This window comes from Arachis hypogaea, chromosome 1 (genome assembly GCF_003086295.3).
Source record: "Arachis hypogaea cultivar Tifrunner chromosome 1, arahy.Tifrunner.gnm2.J5K5, whole genome shotgun sequence".
Taxonomy (NCBI): Eukaryota; Viridiplantae; Streptophyta; class Magnoliopsida; order Fabales; family Fabaceae; genus Arachis; species Arachis hypogaea.
This window is the reverse complement of record NC_092036.1, coordinates 17,092,096-17,109,993: the sequence shown is the minus strand read 5'-3', so window position 1 is coordinate 17,109,993 and position 17,898 is coordinate 17,092,096. Positions and strand designations below refer to the sequence as shown.

Genomic DNA, 17,898 nt, shown 5'->3' with positions numbered 1-17,898 from the left:
TGGTAAAGGACTATCATATAGCTAACTGCCTAACTCTGAGTGTTTGCAAAGGTGAAAAAGAGAGTCAGTGCATTTTAGGAGAGATTACTTCGCTGGTGGAGAGATTACGACTCGGTTGATAAATAGGGAAGGGCGGCTGGTGGAGGAATTTTGAGGGATCACGATGGGAGGTTCATTGCTTGCTATAATGTGAACCTTGGTTGTTATTCGGTAACCTCAGCTGAGCTTTGGACTATTTTATTTGGTTTAGATTTGGTGCTAAATATGGGTTTTCATGAGGTTGAAATTGAGGTGAACTCTGCTACAGCTGTTTGGTTATGCTTACAAGATCTTGGTGAGTTGTATTCTTCAATATCATTTATTTGTGGCAGCTATCAAGAGGCGTTGTAGCGGATTTTGTAACTCAATTCTTCATCCTGAGTATAGGGAGACTAATACTTGTGCAGATAAATTTGCATTTTAGTCATAATTTATCTTATGGTTGTCATATTTACTTTATTCCATGCAAATTTAATTGGAATTACTCTTTCTTGAATAATTTCGATATCGTTTTTTTTTTTTTTTGAGCTTTTAGTCCGGTTGTTCCAAAAAAAAGTATCCGTTACAAATCACCTCTATCTATTAGAAATTTCCTATCCTAATAACATCATAAAAATCAAATGAACACATGACAAAATCTTATTGGGTGGTCCAATGACCCAAAATGTAGCATTTTGCTTTGGTGACACGTGGACGTGGGTTTGCGTGTGAGCAGACCCTTTTCCTATGCCTATATAATCGTCTTTGAAGTAGTAATCAACTCCCAACATCCGTTATTACCTGAAATATTTTGTTTATAGCAATTTTTAAATAAAAGAAGACTAAAAAAACAAAAAAAAATCTTAAAACTGAAGCATCTAAAGAGTAACACCAAATTAAATTTCCTCAAGGAAGAAGCAGTATCTAGATCAAAGTCCTTTGTTAAGATGAATGCACAACAAGTAAAGAATCTATATCCTTAATTCCTCTGTTTCTATGTTAATTGTCGTTAATCAATGTGTTGTTATGTTAATTATCACACTAGAGAATCTATATCCTTATTTCCTCTGTTTCCAAAGTTGATTGAAACTTGCATGATGAGTTCCTATGTCAGAATGAGACCATGAACACAGAAGCAAGTGCCACTCAAACAAGGGTGGAGACGGTGGAATATCGATCCTCGGCCGGGCAACCGCAAGAACAGAGGAAGGTGGAGGTGATTCACCAGCACCAGCACCATCCCAACACCACCACCAAAACCAAAACCAGCGGTGGCATTCTTACTGAAGCCGCAGCCGCCGTGTCGTCTACTCTGGAGTCTGCAAAAGATGCCTTGTCCAAGAATTAATGTCAACTCAGAATGTCCCATTCCCATAGATAATTCAGCATCTAAACAAGTTTGTTTAGGCCATGTAAATTTGGCTTGGTTTATGTTTCATTTGTATCTTCTGTTTTTGCTATGGCTAGCTGCTGCACCTTTTATTATTACTATGATCATTTTTTTAATTTGTCAATTTTCTTTGTGCCTGATCCATATTCTACTATTCCTTTGTTAAGATATTTTTTGGTCAAAATGTCTAGTTCAAGTGTTCAACAGATTCCTTGTTTCATTTCTCAACAACAGCATTATACAGATACTTGTAATTCTAATAAATGACCTAATTGTGGAAGCAGGGAAATAAACAAAAAGAGATTTTTTTTTCCTTTAAAAAATGATTATTAGAATGATGCTTTCTGCATGAACCGCTGCCTTTTATTTTTCTTTTAAAAAACCCGCACAAAATGATTGTGCTAAAATTAAAGACATATTCGAATGCTTTTATTTATGTCAAGCACAATATGAGAATGTTACAGCTGGAACAATCCACGTTCTCTTTTACCCAACTTGGGCCTCCTTTATGCTTTCATCAATCCACATTTGAATCTTATTCCTATCAATTCTTACTTAATGGTAATTTCTCGTTTTGATGATTATATAATACGCCATCTGCTAGTGTGAAGTACTTACAGATATTTTGCTATAAGATATCATCTAAGCAGGTAAATTATTTCTTCCTTTTTCTTTGTCATAAATTGTTTAATTGACTCTGGAGAATTCTGTTGGTCTTACTTTTCTGTTTTTTCAGCCTCAGATTCAGTTCCTAATAGGCACAATGGGTTTGATGATATCACGGCTATTCAGAATGCTGTATTCAAAGAAAGAAATGAGGATTCTCATGGTGGGTCTTGATGCTGCTGGCAAAACCACCATACTCTATAAGCTGAAACTTGGAGAAATCGTCACTACCATACCAACCATAGGTGATCCACTACTTACTTCATCCCATGATTAAGTGCTTGTGTCTTTGTTTGCTTGGTGTTGGAAGAGGATGAAAAATTGAAATTAAAGTCTGTTTGGTTTCTGTTTCTATTTCCTGTGTTTATTTTTGGTGTTCTATTTTCAGGATTTTAGGAAGACAAAGAGATTTTGTTGTTTTTCCTGTTTCCAATATTTTCTTAGCAAAATTTGTTAAATAAAAACATTGAAAACAAAACAGAAAATGAAGGCAGAAAATAATCATTTATTACGTTGATGAAGTTCAATACATGATTTTTAGCATGCGTTTGGCAAAATCAACTTATGCTTTTGCATTATTTTCAGTCCAGCATGTTTTGAAAAAAATGGTTTCCCCTTAGAACAAGCCATTAACATAGATGGAAAAATATTACTTCGAAAATTCAGTTGCAATTTTCACTTTCTATCCAATTTTACTCTTCACTAAAGAAGTTTTTAGATTGTCTGTCATTAGTTCATTATAACAAGAAAGAATATAGTTGTTAATTACTTTCTTAATGAAACAGGTTTCAATGTTGAGACTGTTGAGTACAAGAATGTTAGCTTCACAGTTTGGGATGTTGGAGGACAAGACAAGGTACAACATGTGATTTATGACCATTAATCCTAGGTTTGTCAAATATTTATGTATGATCTAATTATTTTGCCAAATTCTATGTAGATTCGACCACTGTGGAGACATTATTTTCAGAACACACAAGGGCTTATCTTTGTGGTAGATAGCAATGACAGAGAAAGAATTTGTGAAGCCAGAGATGAACTCCATAGGATGCTAAGTGAGGTAAATAATGAAATCCAGATTTGAATTAAAAGGAAATATGTGATTGAAACCATATTGTTCCTTGCAGATTGAACTTCGCGACGCAACATTGCTAGTTTTTGCCAATAAGCAAGACCTTCCAAATGCCATGAGTGTTTCAGAAATAACAGATAAACTCGGTTTGCATTCGCTTCGCCAGCGCCGCTGGTAAGTCACAATTTAATTAAAGACCTAAGAAAACTTGGAGTAGAAGCAAGAGCTCCAGCTAAAATGAATTTATCAAACTAACTAATTCAATTTTTTTACATGCCTTGTGTACAGTACTCCCAAAATTTCAAAATATCCGTTAATTTAAAACCTTGCTTCATTTATATCTCGACATATCGAGTTGCAATTATATCATATAGATACATTAAATTATTAAAAATTGAGATAATATTCAATTTGGTCTTTAAATTTACAGGTGAGTTTCAACTATCTCTATTTAATTCCTAAATTTTGCATACGTGTCTTATATTAGTTCTTGAAAATAATTTTTAACGCACAAATGTTAACAGAATGCTGACCTAAACAATAAGATGTCAGTGAAACGACGTCATTTTGGTTTTGGTACTCATACTCAAATAGCCTAAAAATATCGTAAGTGATGTTTATTAAAAGTTTTCCTCACAAAATTAGTGACATGACGTGGTTTTTGAGTTATTTAAGAATCAAAACCAAAACCAAAACTACATCAATTTACAGATTGCAATGTGGCAATTGACTATATACGTCAATGCTTCACTAACGTTTGTGTGCCGAAAATTGTCTCAGAAGACTAATAAGTGAGTCATGTTTGCAAAATTTGGAGATTAATGGCCAGTTTGGATAAACAACTTAATTAAGTTCTTTTTTTGTGACTAAATAGAAAAGAAAGAAAAAAAAGGCAAAACCAAATTAATTGGCTAAGTTTATATCTAAATCTATTAGATGTTAAAGCTCACTCCATGGTTGGCTCCAATTTGAGTGAAGTTCGCGCTAGAAGCAGCTACTTTAGCCATACAATGTGCAACACTATTTGCATTCCTCTGAATTAAAAGAATAGAGACTCTCCAATTCCAATTCATAACCTCTTGTATATGCTTTGCCAAATCCCATTCCGGAATATCCTTACCAAGCATTCTTTGGTTTACCAAGAAAAGAGCTTCTAAACAGTCTGTTTCACAAATAACCTCACGAAATCCACTCTCCCATGCAAGAAGTAAACCTCTCCAAATTGCATACAATTCAGCAAAAAGAACACTGTACACTTTGACTTTCCCAGTGCAACCTTTCAACCAGCATCCATCAGGATTGCGAATGATACAACCAAAACCAGCATAGCCAAAAGGAGCAAAACAACTAGCATCACAATTCAATTTAATAGAAAGAACTGGAGGTGGATCCCAATGCAAACAAAGCGAAGGAGGAGACAAAGATTGATGCATAGAAAAAATAGTGTAAAACTCCCTTACTGAACTACGAATCAAACTCACCACTTTACTAGCACTCCAAGAATTATCTATATTAAATAAGTCATGATTCCTGCTTTTCTAAATCCACCAGATGGTCGAAAAGAAAAGAAAAATATCTCCACTCCTTACACCTCTATAGAGCCAATCACGTAAATTCGAGTTATCTGAATACAGGCCTAAAAGGTTCCAGACCTCCTTGGCACTAGGGCACTCCCGAAGACAATGAAGAATGGATTCAGAACCATTCTGACACCGATGACAGGTGCTACATAAAGCTAAGACATGACCCAAACAAAACTCTACCGTAGGAATAACATTATGAAGACTGAGCCAAATCAAGAACTTGTACTTCTCAAGAATATGTAGTCGCCATACCCACAACCAATTATCATGCTCAGTCTAGTCAAACTTTCTTTTGGCTAGCTAATTGTACCCACTCCTAGTTGAGTAGAGTCTAGAAGATGCCACACCCCACGACCAACCTGAACTCTCTCCAGTATTCAAATCCGGATTATAAGCATTCAAACGCTGTTTGACATCTTCTGAAATGATAGAGAAAATATTATAGAGATTCCATTGACCATCTTTTCAAACATCTCTAATAGTTAAATTAGAGTCAGATATATGTACAAAAGGGACATCTTGAGCAATTGGGCCCTCAATACTTCAATTGTCAAACCAAAAAGATTGATCAAGTGACCCAACGCACCAAGAGAAGGCATCCTTAAGAGCACCAAAAGCCTTTGAGATACTCTTCCAAACATGAGAAGCATTGCAAGGGATAGGGCCATCTAAAACTCCCTCATTCCTTAGATACTTTGCTTTCAATAGTGCAACCTAAGATTTGTCCTGACAATGAAAAAGTTGCCAAACCAATTTACCAAGTAAAGATATATTAACACACGCAGAATCTCTAACACCCAGACCACCAAATTTCTTTGTAGTGATCACGGTCCTCCAATTAATAAGAGAAAGACCTCTACCATCAACTTGACCATTACAAAGGAACTGTCTCATCATAGAAGACAATTTATCGCAAACCCAATTTGGAAAAAAAGATACCTACATATGATAGACAGGAATGGATGCTGCAACAAAATTGATTAGGCAAAGTCTCCCTGCTTTATTTAGAAGCCTTCCTTTCTAGTTAGCTAATCTTCCCCTCACCTTTTCAATCGCCGAATGAAAAGAAGCCCTACTGGTACGGGAATGATTAAGGTTAACTCCAAGGTATCTTCCTAAGTCCAAAGCAAAACGTATTGAAGAAACACTAGTAAAAATATCTCTTTTACGAGCAGTCACATTTTTAGATAAAAAAGCTTTAGACTTTTCAATATTCACTTTCATGCCAGATGCCTTGCAAAAAATGTTAAGAGAATGCATGACCATTTGGACCTGAATCTTTGTAGCCTGACAGAAGAGTAAGAGATTATCTGCAAACATCAAATGAGAAAATTTTGGTCCACCCCTAGTGACAGAAACTGGTTTCCACACACCCTCGACCACCTTATGAGATATATAGCGAGCAAGTCTTTCCATATGAAGCACAAATAAGTAAGGAGATATTGGATCGCCCTGTCTAAGCCCATTCTAGGAGCAAAACTATCCAATCTATTCCCATTCCACATAATAGAAAGAGATGATACACGGACATAATTCATAATCAAATTAACAGTGATGATAGGAAAACCAAAAGCAATGAGAGTACTCTCCAAAAATCTCCAATCCACCCTATCATAAGCTTTTTCAAGATCATTTTTAAAAGAAAGAGTACCTTTCTTGGATTTTGTGTGCTTCATGAAATTCAGAATTTTTTGGGCCACAATAATATTATCAGGAGCACCATGACCTAGAATAAAACCTCCTTGTAAAGGACTAACAATATCTGGAAGAAAAGGCCGAAGTCGATTAGTCAATACTTTGGTGATAATTTTATAAACAACATTACACAAGCTAATATGCATGAAATCCTTCATAAAGCTAGGGTTATCAATTTTAGGAATAAGCACAATCAGAGTTTCCATGATGCTAAGATTTAAGTACTCTCCCAAAAAAGTGCTCCGGACAATATTCCAAATCTCAGTGCATACTATCTCCCAATATTCTGTAAAAAAAAGCTTGAAAGCCATCTGGACGGACCAGGAGCCTTAAAAGGGCTCATACTGAATACTGCTGACTTGACTTCTGCAAAAGAAACAGGGTCAATTAACCTAGCACAAGCCTCGATGCTTAGAGTGAGCATCAGAACATCTCCTAAACAATCAACCTCAACCTCTTCCGTTGTACCAAAGAGATTCTTGTAAAAAGAGAGGGCTTCTTCCTGGAGAATATCTGGATTAGTAGACCAAGATATGCTTTGAATCTGATCAATCTGATATTTCAGCTTACTTTTTTGCACAAAAATATTTCCAAAAATCTTTGAGTTAAAGTCCAAAGAAGCCTGTTGAACCATCTTAAGCTTTTCAGTAACGCCTCCAAACTCTTTATTCCAAGCCTTACTAATAACATGTTTATAAGAAGGATGTGTTGCCCACGCAACTTGGAACCCAAAAGGACGATAACCTTTCACTCTGGGGCCACCATGACAACGAACTAAAATAGGACAATGATCAGAATGAAGCCTACTAAGAATTTTAGAATAACCCTCAGGAAACATTGTCATCCAAGTCTCATTAACTAGAGCTCTATCCAACTTTTTAGCCAAGTCCCTGCCAGCCTGAATTGCTCTATACCAAGTATATCTCCTACCAGTCACTTTAAGATCAAAGAGCTCACAGTCATCTAGAGTAGTAACTAATGGACTAGCTCTGTGAGAAGAAAAATAAGCACCTGTACTCTCGTTTGGTGCCACAATCTCATTAAAATCACCAACGGCCATCCACGGTCCATTATGGCCTGAATTAATAGAACGCAAATAATCCCAAAGCATACTTCTTTTTTCGAATTGAGAACTCCCATACACTGCACTACAAAGCCAAACTAAGTTACTCATACTCACTTTCACTGTGATACATTGGTCAATTTGGTCAATAACCACACAAGAAGCATTAGCAATAGAAGATAGAAATCAAATGCCACCCCTGTGTCCTACTACTTCCTCAATACCAACACAATGAAAACCCAACTTATCCCAAAAATTCTTCAAATTATTAAACATGGTATGAGTCTCAAAGAGAAAGAAGAAAGATGGTTTATATATTCTCACTAAATTTTTGCAATGCACACGGACCATCTTGTTAGACGCATCCCTCACATTCCAGGCTATGATATTGAAACTATCTGTAAAAAATAGCAAAAAGGGAGCTCCAATAACAAACCCGAGACTCAACATGATGTCCCTGTCTTCGACGATCCTGCCTTTTGATGGACTCTCAAGTTGCAGCACAATTTTCTCCGTCGAAACTTGTGCCACACCCGCCGTCGATGCTCCATCCTTATCTACTGGTGAATTCTGCAAAGAGTTTGGGTGAGGATGCTTTCATATAGTGTCATTTGTTGTCTCACCTTGCTGCTGATGATGAATATTGTGCCGGGTCCCTGAAGAGGCCACACTAACCGATTTTTCAATATTGATGCCCCTGCTTAATTTTACTTTAGATCCAATAGCATGTGTTGTACGTTGTTGGTTAGGCCTTGTCCAAGTATTGATAGCCTTGTTAGGTGTCTTCTTTGCTTTTGGTTGGACCTGATGGGTGCTAGGAGAAGGCTTTTGACCTATTTTATACTTTCCTTTCCTAATCACTTGAGTCCAACCTTCCAAATCCTCATGTTATGCATGATCTACATGAACAGCATGCAAATCACTTTCCACCAAATCCGGGACAGCAACATTTATAGTCTCATCTCCAAGATTCTTGCTAAAATTAAAATTTGCCTTTTCCACATGCACTGAATTTTTGGAATTTGAGCTTTCTGGCTGCTTTGCTACATCACCGACCACCTTGGCATTTGCTCCTCCTACCGTATTGCTGTCAGTCTTGCACACCTTCATATCATGACCAAACTTGAGACAGGAGTCACAAATAAGGTGAAGACTTTCATATTCAACTTCATATTCAACACCTTCAACAAGAATCTTCTTAGTCACTGGCAATCCTAAATCTATCTAAACACAGGCTCGAGCATATCGTCCTCTTTCAGCTAATTTTGTTGCCAAATCAACCTTGACGGGAATGCCAACTGCAGCCGCAATACGGAGCATTGCATCTTCTTGGTAGCACCAAATTGGTAATCTGAAAATTCTAATCCACATTAAAGTTGCTCCAAAACAGTTTAAAAACATAATGACTTATATTAAAAGTATCTTATAAATAAGTTATTTTGTATTCGAAAAGTTATCATAGAAATATTTAATTTAAAGTTGTGTAATAAATAGAAGTGATAAAATAGCTTTTGAAAATGAAAAAAATTAATTTTTTTTACTTCTTCAAAAGCTCTTTTTAAATAACTTTTTGAAAAATTAAAAACATATATAAAAAACTGTATTAAATACCATTAATATGACTTTTTATAAATCAAAAATAAAAAATATATTTTAAAATTTCTCAAACAGGTTTTAAATAGGAGTAATTAAAACTTTAAAATTAAATTAAAATTCGCATATAAATTCAAAGACTAAATTAAATATTAACTCTTATAAATATATATAGAAAAATTTAACGTCATAGATATTTTGAAATAGGTGGAATATGCATATGTGTAAAGTATAAACGAGATAACTCAAAAGTTAACAGATAAGTTGTAACAAACTGAAAGTGCTTGGTTGAGGGAAAAAGTTTGAGATTGCATATAAGAATAAGCTGTTAGACTTGTCTCCACAGTAGAATCTCTAAGCGTAAAGTGCTTAGAGCTATGCTATCTAATTTGTACGTCTAAAAAGTAGTATGAACACCAAAATTCGAAGCTGATATTGATATTTTCATGTAGTTATTATTGCGGCTATTGATAAGTGCAGGTACATTCAGGCAACTTGTGCTCCATCTGGCCAAGGACTATACGAAGGGCTTGATTGGTTATCCAGTAACATATCCACCAAGGTCATATAATTTATAATCCAAGCTATCATCGTTTCTGATCTTTCTCTCAACTATGAAGAAAACAAGACCGGTACATAAACATATGGTGTAATGTAATCTAAAACAAAAATGATTATATATATACACTAAATTCAGTTATTATCTATTTATATATAAATATGTATTTTTAATTTATTTATAATATGTATTTTGTATTTTAATATGTATTTTATATTAATAATTGATATTAGTATATATTTAGCATGGTTAATCTAAAATATTTCTTTTTTTATGGACATATGTAATATATTTAGGCGTATAATTATTCTGAGAGATACATGAAATATTGATTTTAGGCTTAAATGTGACGTCCAAACTCCTTCTGAGACAGCGTCTGACTTGTTCTTACGGAATGAAGCCGCTGTTCGAGTTTCTTGTGATGAGGTGGAGAATGTACGTGTAAGAGACACCGATGCTTGAGTTAGTAAGGATTTTAAGCAGGATTTTTAGTAGATTAGAACATAAAATATACATAAGGGGTGTCAGTGTACTTATAATAGGGCTCATAACCACCTTTGTTGGAGTAGTTCCACATTTATTGGAGGATAACCGTTCACTTTATCTGAGGAGTTTGTTGGGATCTATCTTTTAGGGAAGATAAAGATAGTTAGAGAGATTTGCGGAGGCAGTTATATTACTTGCTTGGACAAGTAGAGTTGAGCTCCCTTTGTTGTGTCTAACCTCTTCAGAGGTTGGATATACGGCATAGGCCTTCTCTTTAGATTGGGCGTTCTACCTTTATTGAGCCTGGCTTTCATGAATTTGGGCTAGAGTATGAACAGTGCCCCTACTTGAATTCGAGCTTTATATGAGATCGGGTTCAAGCGTTTCGTGGCTCTAGTCTCGACGTCGGGTACGCCGTCTTCATGAGGTCGAGTATTCGACGTGTTTTTGAAAATTTGAAATTTTTAGCATTACCTCTTTAAATGAAGGGCAAACGTTTCACGACAATTCCCTTGAGATTCGTGCATGTCTTTAATGGGGGACGAAAGGACTATTTTGCCCCCTTCTTTCTTATAAAATGCTCCACGTTTTTCTTATTCCTCATTTCTGAAAAAGCTTCCGTTGTTCTCTTCTTCGCAAAAATTCCCTCTCTTTGTTTGCTTCGCGATCGTTTTTCATTTTTCAAGTTTTTCTCTATCTTGATTTGTTTGAGAGAGTGTTTAGTGAAGAAGATTGTTCGTGTCTTTGCCACTTGACGTGCGTCTTTCCTTATTTGAATTCTTCATCAAGGTTGGTACTATTGACTTTTGACTTCTTTTCGTGTAACTATTTATTGGTCTTGTTGAATTTGTTTGCATTGAGGCAACCTTTTAGGGAGCAGTAGAGGTTCTTCATAATGTTGGTTTTGTTTCTATCTTTGAAACTTTTCTCTGAAAAAATTGTTGGTTGCTGCCGTTTTGTCTACTAATGAAAAATTCTTTCAAAACTGCCTTGTTGAAACTGCTTTTTGCTGTTTGTGATGTGTTTGATGAACTATGTTTCTAGAGTTTTGAGGGATTGTGGTCTTTTGTGACTCGTTGGTTATGTTCGTGTTGCCCCTATTGGTGTAGCTGCTATCGGTGCAAGAGAGATGCCATTTCTATTTATTCTTGTTTTGAAAATATGTTTTTCAAATCGCGTTTTGCATTTTGTTTCTTTTGTTTGACTTCTTTTGAATGATGCCCGAGTTTTGTAGTGACGATTTCTTTGTTGTATTCGTAGGTGTAGATTTTATGTCTCCTTAGTCATAAAAGATATGCCGACAAAAGTCCCCTTCTCTTTTGACTTGGGTAGATACTCCCGTCCTTATCGTTGTCCCTATAGTTGATAAAGAGTACTGTGAGGTATTCCGTAGGCATCATAGGTTATGTGGAAATAGAGAGGATGAGAGGAATTACGAGATAATAGTGCTCGGTCCCAAGGAGAGGGTGTATTTTCCTCCATTAGATGACTCGGAACGTCCCTTTTTCCATGCATATGACTGCTTCTTTACAAAACTAGGCATTACATTCCCATTTTTCGATTTTGAAACGAATATCCTCTGGACCTATAATGTTGCTCCTTCCCAAATTCACCCAAATTCTTGGGTTGTTTTGAAAAATCTACCAGCTTTTATGTCAAGAGATCAAGGTCTGACCTTCCCTCAAGGTCTTCTTTCACCTTTTTGTCTTGGCAAAATCCAGATCTTTGAAAGGGAAGTCTTCTTGGTTTTCCTTTCGTGTTATTCAGGGTAGAAAGGTTTTTTACATTTACAATGAATTCTTCCACGATTTTAAAAACTATTTCTTTAAAATTCGAGCTGTAGAGGTGCTTGGCCTTTCTATCTTGATAAAAATGATGAGCCTTCTTTTCCACTGTACTGGGAGGAAAAACCCGTAATAGCTAAGTACAACGTAGATGCCTTAGATGATATTGAAAAGTGTGTGGTGGACGTGTTTGAAGAGTGTTGGGGCCGAACTCTTCACTTGGATACTAAAAGATTCTTAGGAAATCCCCAGTCAACTTCGGTCTGAACTAGGTAGATTTTCAACCTTTAGCTTTTATAACCTCTCAGTTGTAACTTGTTTAGCTAAGAGGCTTTTTATTTCTATTTTGCAAAGACCATGGAGCCGAAGTATGTAGCAATGAAACAACTGCGCCAAACCAAGAAGACGGTTGTGGCTCGAGGTATTCAGAAAAAAGAAGACGGGGTGCTTCTGTCCGACCTTCCCCGAAGAAGATGGATTCGAGTTCTTCAACCCGAAAGAAAGTCATCCCCACCCCTTCCGTTCAATTCATTTCCCCTGATTCTCCGTCAAAGAGTGCGGCAGTCCCTGCTTTTTCTTCATCTTCAGAGCCTCCTCCAAAAAGGCAAAAAACTACTAAAGATGAGCATTTATAATACAGGGTTCGACAAGATTGCTTGGAGTGAGAAAAGCATCTTTTTCCATAGCCACATTAGAATGGACGATGCGGCTATTCAGAACCATCTCCAGCTTATAACCCAAAATGGAATTCAGATAGATGGGGTATGTACATCCTTGGTCAAGGAGCTGTAGAAGAGTCCCCTTAGTACCACCCATAGCTCTTTGGTGGCTATCCGAGCTGAGGTGGAAAGGCTTAAAGAGATAAAGAAGGAGTTGGAGGAGAAAAAAGACGGGTTGACTTCTGACTTAGAGAAGGCTTGGTCTCGGGTAAAGAAGGCAGAAGCAGCTGCAGCCATGGCGGAGGGGATAAAGAAGAAAGCAGAGAAAAGTTATACTCGTGTTTATGGGGAGAAAATTGACCTTCAGGAGAAGTTAAAAAATGCTAGAGAGGAATATGCTATTCTTCAAGAGTCTGTGGTCGAGGGGATGGACAAAATGTTTAACAATCTAAAAGCTCAAGTCCAGGTCCTTGCCCCCGGGGTCGATCTTTCCTTGTTCAGTCAAAACAACATAGTGGTTGATGAAAAGATCGTCCCGGCCCCCGAGGAAAAGGAGGAGGATCCTTTGCCCGACCCGAAATCTTCAAGAGCGCAAGGCAGTCAAGCTTCTCAAACCCCCCGAGGTCCAGCCCGAGATCGTTAATGCTGAACTCTCTCCTTCGCCTCCTGGTGCTATCCTGGCTGTACTAGTCCTCCGACCCTGATAAATCCCAATTTTAGGGTTTATCTTGTATCGATTTCAGGGGTGTTATCGACGATTCCATACGCTTTTCATATGAAAATACACGGTTTTGTGTTTCTCCCCTAGTTTTTGCCTTATGGATGAAAGCATGCCTATTTTGCACTAAACTAGATACATTTCTATTCTCCTATTTGATGCCATTCGATGTCGTGACCTGTGTGCTAAGTGATTTTAGGATATAGGGCATAGATGACCCGGAGGAGAAAAGGAAAGTGGGTGCAAAAGAGGGGAGCATGAGAAATTGAGGCTTGGGAACTTCAGCAAGGGCGCGTGCGCGTACTTGGCGCGCCCGCGTGGATTGCGCAGCCAGAAGCCAAAGTTAGAAGCCAAGCCACGAGCTGGTGACGAACGAATTTTTGCCGGTATAGAAATTATCAAGTAATCAATCGTAGTATAGTCTAAACCGACGCAAAATCCATCATCAAACAAATCTACAATCTATAACCGAGAGTATTAGTCCCGAGTCGTTCTTCCCTAGGAATGCTAAAAGGATGCATGCTATTGGTTAAGTGGTCTTTTGTGGTCTAAAGAATGTGGCCTAGAGGTGTTAATAAAAGGGAACAACAATCAATCAATAGTAAAAACCTTGGCCAAGGTTGAACGTTGGAAGTTCCATCACTATAGTTTCCTTCAATTGTGATAACAAAAGAGTGTTGCTTCACTTAGTCAACCCCTAATTATAGAGGAAAGTCAAGTAAAAGTAACTAACTTGAGTCACAAGTCCTAGTCTTACCCTAGGAAAGTCTAGCTTTAGTGCACTCCAAGTCAATTAGCAACTCTCAATTCTTAATCAACAATTGACATCCATTATTCAAGTGTCTCCAATGACTCAACCACTAGGCCAAGTGAGGGGATACTACTCCATATCTAAAGTTGGCATTTTCTCAAACACTTGGAGAGCAAGAATGAAAGACATAGCAAAATGGAGAGAGAAGAATTAGAATCAAAGCAATTCAACACAAGAGATTAACAACAATCAACAATGAACAACAATGGAAATGAAATCTTCAATGAATCAATAGAATCCAATAACAACAAAGTTGAATCTAAGACTTATGAGATTAGAACAATTACAAACACTAATGAGATTAGAGAAGAGGATCTACAACATGAACAAAGTAAATTGAGAGTTGCAATGGATCTCACCAAGGAATGGTTGAGAATTAAGAAAATGAAGATGAATCCTAGAGAGAAGTTGGAGTTTCTCTCTCTACAAATGTAACTAACTAAAAATATCTACCTCATGATCTAAAATTAGTCTATGGATGTGAATGTGTGTCAATCCCCTTCAATCCTTGGCTCTTATATGCATTTTGGCGCCAAAGTTGGTTGCTGAAACCTTCCAAAAATCGCCAGGCACGTGTTGCAATAAAAGAATCATGTGCGGACCACGACGCGTGCGCGCACGGTACGCGTGCGCGTCCCTGGCTAATTCTGCGATGTGCGCGCGAGCGCCTTGTGCGCGTACGCGTGCTTGGCCGAGATCAACTCTTTGGCTTTTTGTGCTTCTCTCCACTTGCATGCTTCCTTCCTTGCTTCCTTTGATCCATGCCTAGCCTATTTCAATCCTGTAATTACTAGCAAACACATCAAGGCATCTTATGGAATCAAAAAGAAATTAGAGTTCATCAAAATAAGGCTTAAAAAGCATGTTTTTACACTTAAGTGTGAATATGGGAGAGATAACAAAACCATGCTAATTCATAGGCTAAATGTAACAAAAGGTTATCAAAAGACTCTCAATTCAATGCAAAACAAACCATCAAATTGGGGGTTTGTCAACCTCCCCACACTTAAACCTTAGCATGTCCTCATGCTAAATTAAGAAGGAACTAAGGGTAATGACATTTATTTGGATGCAACTAAACTAAATGAATCCTACCTAAATGCAATTGTCTAAGCAAATGAAAATGCTTAGTTCAAACATGTCAAATTGCCAAGGGAGCATGTGTAAGCACAAGGGCTAGGCAATAGGAATTAATTCCAAACCACAATTGTATTGAATTACCAAAAAGAATTTAAACTTGCAAGAAGATAGATAATATGGGTGAACACATGTGATTGAACTTTTGAACCCTCACCGGATGTGTGTATCCGCTCTATTCACTCAAGTGTTTAAGGGTCAATTCACTCAATTCTCTTCTAATCAAGCTTTCCAAAATTTGATTTTCTTCTAACAATCAACATTTATTCAATGCATGCATACATTCATCATGAGGTCTTTCACTTAGGTTGTAATGGGGTTAGGGTCAAGGTAGGATCATTTATGGCTAAGTGGACTAAGATTTGAATCTTTGATTAGCATAGACTTCCCCACCTGACTATATAATGACCTATACAAGTTCAAACTATTCTAACTACCCATTCTTCACTTTTCTTACACATTCATGCATCCTTATTTGATTCATAACACCTATGCATTGATTTCTTTTTATTGACTTCACTTTGGGGCATTTTGTCCCCTCTTTATTATTTTTCCTTCTTTTTTTTTCTTTTTTTTCTTTTGTTTTTCTCATTTTCACTTTTATTTCTCTTTTTTTTTCATTTCTTTTTCTTTTGTCAAACTATATACAAGAATATCAATGCATAAGGTCTATTCATTTTAATCAATACATGAGTATGTACCCAATTCCTAAACATGAAAGTGTACTACCCCTTTTATCCCATCCAATGTTCCCAAGCCTCACCAACTTTGAATAATAAACACTCTCACTAGCCTAGGCTAATCAAAGATCCAAACAAGGACTTTTATTGGTTTTCCGCCTTGGGCTTGTAATGTGCTAAATTGAGAATAAGTTGGTTAAGCATAGGCTCAAAATTGGCTAACAATGGAGAGTAAAAGGTTGGCTATTTGGGAAAGTGGGCTAATGAAATAATGGCCTCAATCATATAAATGCATAAATACAAGAAATAAATGGACATATAGAATCAAGCAAATCAAGGATTACAATCATAGAAAGAGAGCAATTTCACACAAGAATGGAAGATAAGTGGCTATAAAATGTAACCACATCAATAGGCTCAAGTCTCACAAGCTTGTGTTCTTAATTCAATACATGCTTCACAAAGTATGAAATTCAAGCAAGTTTTACCAAAAATTTTCTTTCAATCAATTGGGTTGATGCCCTATATTTAAACTTCTTGGAAAATTTCAATATTTGACTAAGCATTGTTGTGATTTGAAAAATTCAAAAATTTTCTTAGTTCACCCTTTCTTTTTTCAGTTAAAACCAATTTCTTATGCGAAAAGGGTGACTAAGTGTTTGCAAGTCAAAGTATGATTTCTAATCACAACCACGAATTAAAAGGAAAGATATGCAAAAATGTATAAAGAAAAATTCAACTAAAAGTAAAAGTATGAAATCCATCATCTAAAACATCTAAGGATATCCATAAGCATCAAAGTATCTAAAATCCAAAATAAATCCAAAATGAGTAGTAAAAGTATCAAGCAGTAAAAGTATCCAAAATAAACTCAAAATACATCAAATATATACAAAGAGTGTGCAAAGTAAGATAGCTAGCAAAGTGGCCAAAATGTTCACCGGTATCTAATGGTGCCACCGGCTACCTCCCCACACTTAAGATTAAGCATCGTCCTCGATGCTAATCCTGAGGATCAGGGATAGGTACACCGATAGGCTCTGGCTGTGGCTGTGGTACCGGCTGAGACTCCTGTGGCTGAGGTGGTGCCTCCATATGTGCTGGCTCATCCGCCTGAATACCCTCAGTCTGTAAATCTGTGTACTCCCCCTCATGGGTCTCCTCATCGGAACCGGAAGACTCTGGTAGAGGGGGCAGCTTAAGGCCCTGGGCCACAAACATCTGATCAATCCGATCTAGGCGACGCATGATCTGGCGCTTACTGCGCTCCATGTACCGGAAGAGATGCTGAACTAACAAGTACATCGGCTGAGGTGCGGCTGCGGTAAATGCTCCCGTAGGGGCTGATGATGAAGAGGGTCTAGCTCCCTCAACTGCTGCTCTAGCTCGAGATCTACGACGCGAGGCGGGCCTCTCGTGCACCCAGGATCCCCACGGAATAGTAACTGGCTCCTTCTGAGGGAGCGGTGGAAGTGGTGATACATCATCCTGGTGCCACGGAACTCCGGCCCGCTGAATCATCTGAGTGACCAAGACCGGAAAAGGAAAGAGACCTCGGATGTGGGCCCTCTACATGAACCGCCTGATCAGCTGGGGGTAGTAGACCTCTTTCCCCTCCATCACACAGCTGATCAGGATCAACATAGCAACTGGGATCTCTGTGAAGTAAGTCGTAGGCATGACATAATGAGCGAAGATCTGCTGCCAAGTCTTGGCCTCTCGGCTCAGATAACTAAAGTGCATCCCCTTGGGTGCCGTGTTATCGGCATCCATAACCTAAGGAGCATCTGGAGTAGCTACCACTGCCCTCAATGCCTCAAAATCAAAAGTCATGCAATGAAGGTCTATCTCGGCCTGCATGAATGCATCAGTGTCACTGGTCTTAGGCCGGCAAGTAAGGGCATCCTCTATGGCCTGCTCTGTGATGGGTACCTCAATCCCCCTAACAAGTACCGAATCAAGGGTGTGGCGGAAGAAACTGCAG

The 17,898-nt window shown here is 37.6% G+C and overlaps 1 protein-coding gene and 1 long non-coding RNA gene across 2 annotated transcripts; both read left to right on the top strand.

The window, feature by feature from the left end:
- The first annotated feature begins 801 nt into the window (after window positions 1-801).
- Window positions 802-1,548, top strand: LOC140183912 (uncharacterized). The gene is made up of 2 exons (XR_011880494.1): window positions 802-980; window positions 1,133-1,548. It is a non-coding gene; the product is annotated as an uncharacterized lncRNA (long non-coding RNA).
- Window positions 1,549-1,884: 336 nt separating this feature from the next.
- On the top strand, window positions 1,885-9,910 carry LOC112799644 (ADP-ribosylation factor 1). The gene is made up of 6 exons (XM_025841714.3): window positions 1,885-2,058; window positions 2,145-2,319; window positions 2,860-2,930; window positions 3,015-3,134; window positions 3,202-3,320; window positions 9,561-9,910. Exons 2-6 carry the CDS (start codon window positions 2,172-2,174, stop codon window positions 9,649-9,651), a joined length of 549 nt encoding a protein of 182 aa, XP_025697499.1. The 5' UTR covers window positions 1,885-2,058; window positions 2,145-2,171; the 3' UTR covers window positions 9,652-9,910.
- The last annotated feature ends 7,988 nt before the right edge of the window (window positions 9,911-17,898 follow it).

What these genes read in the sequence shown, in the direction of transcription:
- LOC112799644 (XM_025841714.3), top strand. Translation starts at nt 2,172, where the DNA reads ATGGGTTTGATGATATCACGGCTATTCAGAATGCTGTATTCAAAGAAA. An exon ending in CACTACCATACCAACCATAG is followed by an intron (nt 2,320 to 2,859) that starts GTGATCCACTAC and finishes TTAATGAAACAG; the next exon opens with GTTTCAATGTTGAGACTGTT. An exon ending in TCGCTTCGCCAGCGCCGCTG is followed by an intron (nt 3,321 to 9,560) that starts GTAAGTCACAAT and finishes TGATAAGTGCAG; the next exon opens with GTACATTCAGGCAACTTGTG.